General features: G+C 48.1%; 1 protein-coding gene across 7 annotated transcripts; it reads left to right on the forward strand.

Annotated features, from left to right (window-relative positions):
• Positions 1 to 965: 965 nt before the first annotated feature.
• On the forward strand, positions 966 to 10,271 carry LOC132463017 (ETS-related transcription factor Elf-1-like). 7 transcript variants are annotated; one of them, XM_060058879.1, is made up of 10 exons: positions 2,561 to 3,159; positions 3,274 to 3,394; positions 4,075 to 4,149; positions 4,397 to 4,632; positions 5,044 to 5,170; positions 6,040 to 6,153; positions 6,348 to 6,503; positions 6,840 to 6,911; positions 7,248 to 7,443; positions 7,766 to 10,271. In XM_060058879.1, the coding sequence occupies exons 4-10, from the start codon at positions 4,570 to 4,572 to the stop codon at positions 8,484 to 8,486; spliced, it is 1,449 nt and encodes a 482-aa protein (XP_059914862.1). In that variant the 5' UTR covers positions 2,561 to 3,159; positions 3,274 to 3,394; positions 4,075 to 4,149; positions 4,397 to 4,569; the 3' UTR covers positions 8,487 to 10,271. The 7 variants fall into 7 exon arrangements, with proteins under 7 accessions (XP_059914865.1, XP_059914860.1, XP_059914861.1 ...); XM_060058882.1 differs by lacking the exons at positions 2,561 to 3,159; positions 3,274 to 3,394 and adding an exon at positions 966 to 1,215; XM_060058881.1 differs by lacking the exon at positions 4,075 to 4,149.
• Positions 10,272 to 10,507: the final 236 nt, after the last annotated feature.

The raw sequence follows: 10,507 nt of genomic DNA on the forward strand, positions 1-10,507 counted from the left end.
AGTTTACGATTTCAGCCGTTTTTCTACACTTTATTGTTTTCGAAAGTGTGTTTACCTCTATGTATTTATGAATGCATTTTTAATTATTTTTTACATTCAAAGGAAAAAAAGTAATCTGTGCTGTCAAGATCATGTAGAAACCGTTGTCGGGTCGGGGTGATTAAATTAGTTAATTAAGCATTACCTCACGTTTTGTGAAGTAGTCTCGAGAAACGTGTTGCTCAGTGCTCGGCCACTAGGGAGCACCAAACCGTAAGGGAATGAACGACTACGGCCTTTCCTTCTGCGGATGCGGCGCTGTCAAACCTGCTTTTTAGTTTAATCGTCAACATGAACATGGGGGTTGGGGGGGGGAGAGCCACACGTCCACAAATGCAGCACCATTCATTATCTGAAAGTAGCCAGGCATAGTGTTATAAGGTGCTGATGGTATACGCAACACGTTCAGACTACTGAGCAGGATAAATACGTGGGACATAATCAAAACCAATCAAAAGTGCTGTGGTTATTTTGTGGGAATTATCGCAAAAGTGGATGCGGCATCTGTTAAATATATATTTCCAATTAATTCAGAAATAATTTATGTTGGGGGTAAACAACTTGATGTTTTTCAGAAGTACGAGGGGACCCGTTCCCTTCTGGGATCTGCGCCCATGTGTGTGGTAATACCAAACCGTCTCGAAGCGACCAAAACGGTACATTATAATCATGAAATTAAAGTATATTGATATCCGAAACCGAGGTCATGAATGTACAGGTGGTACTAAAGGAGCGCTATTGTGGACTCTACACACACAAAGCCCAGACTGTGATCAGTTGCTCGGCTGGCTCACTGCTGCTTTGCATTGCAAATATACCACTGTTTACATTTGCTCCACGGTGACAATGGTCGCTAAGCTACCTGCCCTCGCAAAACAGGTAACCAATGAAATCTCACCGGGGGAGGGGTTACCGTAAAAGTGGTGGGAAGCAAGGGCAGTGCACTGTTTAGCTTATGGGAGGGAGGAAAAAAACTGGCTTTGTACAGTAACTTTTAAGTCTAGATTGCATTTTCTTTTCACGAATTATTACTATTTGTTCGTTTTGCCAGAAGTTTAAAGTGCCATTGATCTGGACCCTTAAATAAAGACGTTTGGCAACAGGAAGAACACGTTTAGTCACAGTTGAACGACCCGCCGCTGCTTTGGGGATCCGAACACATGACATAAACATAAGGTAAGCTGCTCACGTTGCTTTTCCGACATACAACGGAATCAAACTGGAAACGGGTGGAATGTACACACAAATTCAAAGAGAGTTAGGGAAGTACGTTTCCCACGTTTTTAAGTTGGACTTCAGTAGGAAATGAAAGTGAAAGTTAGTGTGTGTGTGGGAGTTGAGGCTGTGTGGTTGATATTTGGCGCTGAACATATTTTACCGGCTACAGGAAGTGACCTCATCCAATGCACGGCTAAACAACTTATGGTGGAAGGAGGAACACACACACACACACACACACACACACACACACACACACACACACACACACACACACACACACACACACACACACACACACAGACATGAAGATGTTTGTCAGAGAACATAAACATTATGGCCTCCTCTCTCCATGTTCTACTGTGTTCGTTTGGCCAGGCCTGGTTACCCGAGGCAACAAGAGGAGCTTATCAGTGGCTCACCCTCGCCTGCCATCCTGTTATCAGGAGTGGCCTAGTTCATACACCCACATGCTTGAATGCACGCGCACACACACACACACACACACACACACACACACACACACACACACACACACACACACACACACACACACACACACACACACACACAAAGGCACACACACACACTCATATACACACACACATGCGCAAACATAAAGGCACACACACAAACAGGAGAATGAATGCTATGGGGCTTATCGGGGTCCCGGGGGGGCTGGCAGCTACTTCACAGGCTGCGCTCCGGGGAGGGAGGCCAGGCAGAGACAGACCTGTGTGACCAGAGCAGCCAGCAGCAGGACCCAACACACAGACTAGAGAACCACTGGGCCTCATCCAGCTGTGCACCCCTGTCCAGATGGTGGTTAGCACCGAGGCTAGTGCTGTTAGCTGTGGGGACATCAGTGGAAACACAGGTGGCTGTGAAGCTGAGGCCATGCCAATAGGACCAGGGTATGGAGGAGTCAAGCGGTGAGGGTGTGGGAGTGCCAGCTGAAAGGTTCTAGGTTTGAACCCCTAAATGTCCCCACTGTCCCTGTGGGCGTCATTTTGGATTAAAATTACGGGCTTAACGCTGAAAAACTAAATAAAAGTCCTAAGGTTTTGCATCAAGAACAATCATGCCCCCAATACTAAACGCATTTGTTCCATATTTTTGTGGTAACTATTGGAGCCAAATTAAAAACTTTATTCCCGCTCATAGACGACCCACGCCCATGCGTGTGATATGCTGTCGTCATGGTGACAAGAGATCAGAGGAAGTGGAGCACGAGGGGCAGAGAGGTTTTCGGGCAGAGCTTGGCATCACCATAGTGGAGTCAGTGGGGGAGGGGTGGGACTCAGGAAGCTGTGTCCTCTAACTTGGCCGTGCTTCCTGTGTGATAACAGACACACACGGGCGCACCGCAGCCGCAGAGCGAGAGCGGGCTCATGCAGGGGCCCTGGCCGCCCCTATTTATATAGAGGCAGCCACAACATATGCACAAAGCTGTTCATTGTGTGTGTATATCATGGCAAAATACTTATATTATAGTTCTAGGAGATTCTCAGTCCATTGGGTTCTGCGCATGCTCAAAGTAAGAGAAACAAAAGGTCAATACAGAGAACGCCTTCATGAGGGCGGCCCTGAAAGTGGCAGGTGTGGCAACAACATGTCTTCCTACTAGTACCAACAACATGTGTAACCTGATACCCGTACCACACAGAGGCATACAGAGAGACACGAGTGATGGTCCTGTAGAGAGATGAAGGAGAGGGGGAACGAGAGAGACGCATAGAAACATAGAGATACAGAGAGAGAGAGAGACATGGAGAGGCTAACACAGGGAAGAGATGGAGACACAGAGACTGATGGAGATACAGAGAGAAGAGAGAAGCATAGGAGAGAGTAGCAGCGGCAGGGAGACAGACAAAAAGAGAGCGACAGAGGAGACAGAACCAGGTGGGTAAAATGCCAACAGTTTTACTACTATTATGTACCCTTTGGCAATACGAAAATATATGTTTTTCAGTCCTAGCAAACACAGTGGCCCTTTACTATTATATGATTGGACAGGCTGATGGAGACTGAACACCATTGAGAGGGACAGGCCTCTAATTGGACCAGAGACCGGAGAGGACAATGGGGAGAAGTGGATGAGTGTGAGATTGAAACACTGCTGGGGAACATTTTACTGGTAGGAACGTTTAAATTGTGTTTACTTCCCCCACTGGCAGCCGTATTGTCATGTGGATTACGCTGTGAAGGCACATTGGGCCCACTCACACTGTCTTACTGGAAGAGAACTTGAGTTGATAGGTTAAGTAAGCAGCCAGCTGCTGTCCTCCCGTACAAACATGCATGCACAGTACACGCACGCACCCACACACACACACACACACACACACACACACACACACACACACACACACACACACACACACACACACACACACACACACACACACACACACACACACACACACACACACACACACACACACACACACACACAAACACACACACACGCGTTGCAATTTTGAAGCTTCCTTCCTGTCTCTAGTTTAGGCCCCCACTTTTTATAAGTGCGATAAGAGCAGAGAGGGGGGAAAGAGCGAGAGGTTGAGAGAGAGAGAGAGAGAGAGCGCAAGAGATACCATAAAACCACCACATCCGTATTTGTGTTAGCAAACCAGTAGAATTGACAGCTCTGCTTCAGGGGGGGTTTCAAGATTAAACGCCCTGCCCCCCACACACACACACACACGCACACGCACACACACCTCTGTTTTGATCTCATCGCTGTGACAACACTTCCTCTCACCTCCTCCTCCCCCCGATCCCCCCACCCACTCCCTCTCTGTTCCCCTTCGTCAGGTTCTAACAACTGTGGACCGCAGAACCGTTGCAGTGAGCTGCCTTCACTTCCTCTCAGAGAGCGAAAGAGAGAGGGTGAGAGAAAGAGAGAGAGAGAGAGGCCGAGAGAGTCTAAAGGGAGAGAGAGTGAGAGAGAGACTCTGAGGGACATAGAGAGAGAGAGAGAGAGAGAGAGAGAGAGAGAGAGAGAGAGGGAAGCACATGAGTGTGTGTTTCCTGTGTCGGCTGCCTCTCACCCTGCTTGATGTCTTCATATCTGGTGCACAGTGAAGCCGAACTCCACACAAGAGACCCTCACTGCCCTCGGCTCTCGACGTTACAGTAGCTCCTGGAGGTTCTGGACCCCGGTCGACCCTGGCGGGTGTCTGGATCTGAAGACTGAGAACCCTCTGGTCGTTTGAGGCCAGCTCGGCAGCGGTGGTAGAACCGTGACCCGACATGCACCTGTCCTAGAGGTCACCTGTTCACCTGTGGGTGCTGCCCGGAGACCCAGCCATGATGGAACAGACGGGGCTCATCTTTGACTTCGCCAGCGACCACGTCAGCGTCATCTCCCATGTAAGGAACACCGAGGGTGGTGGAGGAGACGTGGAGGACTTTCCCCTCGGAGGCCCCGGCCACTGTTTACAGCAACACTAAAAATGTTGACCGTTTGTGTGTGTGTTTACATGCCTGTGCTGTGTGTGTGTGTGTGTGTGTGTGTGTGTGTGTGTGTGTGTGTGTGTGTGTGTGTGTGTGTGTGTGTGTGTGTGTGTGTGTGTGTGTGTGTGTGTGTGTGTGTGTGTGTGTGTGTGTTTATGTTGTATACATGCATGCAGTGGTCCATTGCATGCAGAAGCGAGGAGGCTAACCATGAATAATGGTGTATGTGTGTATATAAACATACGCATACATATGTGCGTATTTAAATGAGAGAGAGAGAGAGAGAGAGAGATTTTCATTGATGTGTCACACACACTTGTGTTGTAGCTGGAAGGCTATCCAGCGTCCCCTGCAGTAGTCGTCGAGCACATCCCCGAGGACGCACACATGTTCTCGTACTCTGGGCTGACGTGTGTGCAGAGCTACGCTCAAGAACATGAGCACCTGTTGAAAGGTGAGCGCCGATCATCGTTTGGTTACTTTGGCAAAGTTATTTTAAATGCTTACGAAACGTTTGGATGCTTTCATATCGAAATTCCGTTCAAATCATTCATCGTTAAGAATATATCTTAAGTTGGTTAACGAATGCTCATGTAAAGTGATTTTATTTAGTTTTACTAACTTGTTAGTAAATAGTAGACGCGGGCACATGGTTTTACGCATGCGCCGTTTGGGCTGCCACATTGTCCAGCCTCTACAAAATGCAGGAAGTGAAACAAATCATAACGAGCTTCTGACTGCTCCGGGAGAACAACACTGGAATTGCGTTATAATGTAGAAGTCGGGAAATGTATTCACGGCGCGTACGCTATGGATTGTTATTCGTCCATGCATGGGATTAAAAGTGAGTTTCGTCATTGTTGTGATGACTGTTTGAGTCAACTGTGTTTTTTCAGTTGAAGTTTGCCTGATTGCCTAGCTTAATGGCACTGTTGCAAACGGTTGTAATATTTTATATAAGAAGACCTACCCCCATTTTTCGGTGAGGACATAAGTTTACGACTTAATGATAACGTCTTTTTTTGCAAATCTTGCGTCTGATCGGTTGTTTACTTTTTCACTTGTTCACTTGTTCAATGCTTTTACTTAAGGGTAAACAAAATACAAAATGCTGTTGTGCGTATTTTCTTTTACATCCAAATTAGTATTTTTTTATTTAATTATTGTTGCAGACTCAATGATGAATATTAAGGAGTCCTGGCCTTGACACTCAATTATTCCCTTACTATTTAATGTCAACCGTCCACTGTTGATGTGGTATTCCTGGTTGAAAAACCCTAGTTGTTCTAACTTTAATTTTCTTTTTTCAAATCTCCTGTTCAGTGGAACCATGTGAGAGCGCAGAAGCCATGGACACCATGGGAACGCTCGTTTCCGGGGATACATTTCTCAACCTGGATTCCCCCGACACGTTCTCCCTGGAAAGACATCACTTCTGTACGCATACAAGAGACCCCCCATCCCCCATCCTCCCCACAATGCACATCGTCACAACACCTCATCCCTACCACTGTCTCCATCGCAATCTCCATCTTGCCACCACATTTAACTTAGAGTCCACTGCACACTCACTCACTCACTCAATCACTCACTCACACATATTGAACCTGTTTGTTCCTCACCCTCCAAAGGCACAGCCCAGATGTTTCTGCCAACCCCTGGGGAAGCCACTAGTCCTGTTGCCCAGACAACCCTGTCAGTGGACGGGCTTAAAGGAGCCTGTGAACAGTCCCCTTGGTTCACTTATATCGGGGATGCCGAAACCCAGCAACAAACCAAAAAAAAGGGTCAGTCTTTTGACAAGAACAAATATTTTTTTGAACGCTACTGATGTAATGCCTTTGCTGCCCCCCATTAGCCCACAGCACACCGTGTGAATTTTACTCCATATTTGTACTGTGAAACAAAAAAAAATTGTATCAAAACAAAATAAATCAACTGTTTTACAGCTTAGCAAACCGTTTTAGCGGGACTCTTTTCCTGCCCACCTTGTCTAGGACACGGCTGTTTTGGATCGGGAAAATACTGTAACATTATTTAGAACAGGCTTCAACCTTGCAATGCTTTGCTGCACCCTTGACACATCGACCACCTTTTTAAATGGTTTTCCTCTCCATTGCAAGTGAGGAAACCTCGACGGAGGGCTGAATCCCCAACGCCAGACATCATGGTGAAGAAGGGCAAATACAACAAAGGTAACCTAGCAACAACTGTGTGTGTGTGTGTGTGTGTGTGTGTGTGTGTGGGTGGGTGGGTGGGTGGGTGTGTGGGGGGGGGGGGGGGGGGGGGTGGGTGTGGGGGTGTGGGGGTGGGTGGGTGTGGGGGTGGGTGGGTGGGTGGGTGGGGTTATAGCTGATATTTCCTACCTACGGTCCAATGAGGACTGCAGCTTGCAGGTGTTGCACAGAGCTGAAGGTTTGAATGAATGCCCCATTCCGATACATGTGTGTGGTGACATTTGATACCCCAGCTGTTCCCTACCATTTTGTTCATCCTCTGTCTCTCTCTGTCTGTGTGGTGGTGGTCTTCAGGGGGCAACACGCTGTACCTGTGGCAGTTCCTCATGGAGCTCCTTCAGGACCGCCAGGTCTGCCCTCGCTACATCAAATGGACCGACCCCCGCGCCGGCATCTTCAAGCTGGTCAACTCCAAGGCCGTGGCCCGTCTGTGGGGGAAACACAAGAACAAGCCCGACATGAACTATGAGACCATGGGCCGGGCCCTCAGGTACCAGCTGCCCTGGTGACAGTCATCACAGACGCTCGCTACCTATGATTATTATAGTCCCTAAACAAAGGGAATTTAGACCCATTATCATGCTCTACTTATTGTTGTCATTTGAACACGGTGGTCTTTAACCCATTGTTATACTCGACCTGTTACAGACCTTGTACCGTGATGCTTATCAGCGCATTATCAAACCCTGCCGGTTACAGACCTTCAGCACAGTCGTTTCCAACCCACCACCTTACCCTACCTGATGCTGACCCAGTAACAGTCCCGGCGGTGCAGATTGGACTGACCGTTGTGTGTTTCGGGCCTTGCGTAGGTACTACTACCAGAGGGGCATCCTGAACAAGGTGGAAGGCCAGCGGCTGGTCTACCAGTTCACCTCGCTGCCCAAGAACATGGTCTACATCACCGACGGCGACGTGGCCAAGAGCGAGGCGGAGAACGAGCCCGAGGACCACAGCGGCGGCGACGACGACGACGACCACGAGGAGGTCGGCGGCGACGACGACGAGGGCCTCAGCGACGACCCCGAGGACGCCGTCTCCTCCAGCAGCGACCATTCGCCGGACGACGCAGACTCCCGCTCCGAGGCGGGGAAGATCTCTCCGTCTCCCGCCATGGCGACCGGCCAGCGGGCCCGGTCCGCTGCCACCGCCGCCATCGCCGCGACCACAACCACCGGCACCGTCGTCGCCCCCGCCGCCGCCGACCGACCCGAGGGGGCCCAGCGGGGCACGGTGCTCCGGCCGCCCCCCAACAGCCTCATCCAGCAGCAGCACCTGCCCATCGTGTCGGCCGAGATGCTGCGCACCCTGCAGAACCTCCAGAGGGTGCAGTCGCTGCAGCCCGCGGGCCACTCCTCCGTCTTCCAGACGGCCCAGCTGCTGGGGAACCTCTGTGAGCAGCAGGCGGCGGCAGAGGGACCGCCCACGGAGAGCTCCCCCCGTGGCCCGGAGGAGAGGAAGCCCTTCTTGGGACAGACCGCCAGTCACGTAATGACCCTGCAGCTGTCGCCCCTCACCAGCTCCGACCAATGAAACCTTCCCTCCCCCTTCCCAACAGCGAACTCGGGACCAATCACAGAGAAGGAAGAGGATGGTGTCCAATCTGCCAATCGGTCCCATGTGTAGGAACATCAAGCTAGGACCTTTTTGGTGCCTTCCCCTGTTTGGTAACTAGAAGTGGAGTGGGCCATTGCTGTCAGTATACTCTCTCCAAAGTAATTAATGTGTTCAGGATTTACTCTCATACCAAGGTGGGAACATAGCCAATTATATCATTTTCTTATATACTTCAAATGCAGGTCTGTTTAATCCAGGGGACAAGGTGTTTAACCATAATTTATCAGAATAAGTCATACTTTTCCACTTATACCCAATCTCCAACACAATTCGAACACCATGACTTATTCACTTTGCAGTGGAAAAGAGTTCACTGACCGTACTTAATTAGCAACTTTTGCTAATTAAAAGAACCATTTAAAGTCTCATTAGGATCCTAAATGTAGCCCATTAGCGAGGGAGGTCCTCTGCAGCGTACTTGGCTCGATCTGCACTTTCTGTCTCCCGTATGGGGGGGGAAAAAACAAGCGCTCTGCGTTGACGGACACCAAAGCTCTCACAGCGTTGTAGATTGCCTGCATCCTCCCAACGCAAATGTCTTTTGTGCGCACAGGGTGTCCCTCAGCCACTATAATTCTGGCTCTCAAAAAAACGGCATTGTCTGTCCTTGCCTTAATGACCAAAGACCCATAATGCACTGGAAATTGCTGCCACCGACTTACCTCCCCCACGCAAGCACGCTGGCGTGACGGAGCTACGGTTTAGCTCAGCAACACTGTTTTGGATTATTTTCTTTTTCTCTCTCGCCTCTCGCTGCTTGTGGTCCCTCCGTGCTTTCTCGGTTATCCTTTCGTGCCTCTGCCTTTAAATGCCTTTGCACGCCTTGCACTATCCGTTACGGCGGCGGCCTGTTCCGACACCGTGTCGCCTGTGGTCTATAGACCCTCGTCCTCAGCCAATAGGCTGAGGGTATTTATACATTCCGTATTGTCGTTGTAATGAGTGTGTTTAATTATTTGGACCATGATATACGTTGTTGACGATAAGGGATGAATTTTGTTGTAAAAGGTAGTTTTTGAGACCTTAATACACAGTGCCGTATCTTGAACTCTTGATACAATCGCCGTTGACAATCCACTTAAGAAACTTGTTGGTTTTTCGCCAACTTGGGCTTTTCTTTTGACAAATGTTGCTAGTAATCACAATCGCCCTGTCCAACACATAAATCCTATGCAGTTGTAGATCATCGCTGGACCTGTAAAGCCTTTCTATGTTTATGTAATGTATGTGTTTGTAAACATGTATAATATAAAATGCAGTGTTTTAGACTTTGTGCCTTTCTGCCATTTCCTCCCTCAGGTTTATAAGCGTTTTGTTTTTGATGCGCGAAATGTCGACTTTTGAACGCAGTTAGTTTATGCAAGATGTTTATTATTCAACCATCGGTTTATGAATAAATATCAGTAAAGGTCCAGTAAGGTGATTTGTTGTTTTCGTTACGATATGGGGGACATATGAACATTGCCTGAAAGGAAGTCCTATGCAGCAAAGTTGTACTTTATTTTTTTAAATCAAGTGCTTGTTGACTGTCTTTACTTTGCTTATCTGAGGATCTATGTTTATTGTATGTGTCTGAAACTATAGAGCCAAAAGAGCTACGTCTATGTTATTGCTTATTTTGATGTATTTTCTGCCAAAATGGCAAAAAGTTGAACTAAAGCTCAATATTACATAAAATAAAGTGTATCTGGTTTGAATGAATTTGTATATTTGTGCTTCATTTCATTTATTTTCCCTAATGATAGCCTTTCTAAGAGTAGATTGATCAACGAGTGCAGCTAATGAGAATTAAGGTTCAACTCAATAAGTCACAAAACAATTGTATTTCAGTAATAACTGTTTTGATATGGACGTCGACGTAAGTAAGCGAAAGCAATTCAACGTTATTTTCTGACCGTTTCTTTTTGACAAGCGGATGCGTAGTCGCATCATTCCGC

Source organism: Gadus macrocephalus, chromosome 8, assembly GCF_031168955.1.
Source record: "Gadus macrocephalus chromosome 8, ASM3116895v1".
NCBI lineage: Eukaryota > Metazoa > Chordata > Actinopteri > Gadiformes > Gadidae > Gadus > Gadus macrocephalus.

Excerpts from the sequence above, each read along its gene's own strand:
- LOC132463017 (XM_060058882.1), top strand. The coding sequence starts at position 4,570 with ATGATGGAACAGACGGGGCTCATCTTTGACTTCGCCAGCGACCACGTC. Across the intron at positions 5,171-6,039 it reads ACATGAGCACCTGTTGAAAG|TGGAACCATGTGAGAGCGCA; the intron begins GTGAGCGCCGAT and ends TCTCCTGTTCAG. Across the intron at positions 6,504-6,839 it reads GCAACAAACCAAAAAAAAGG|TGAGGAAACCTCGACGGAGG; the intron begins GTCAGTCTTTTG and ends CTCCATTGCAAG.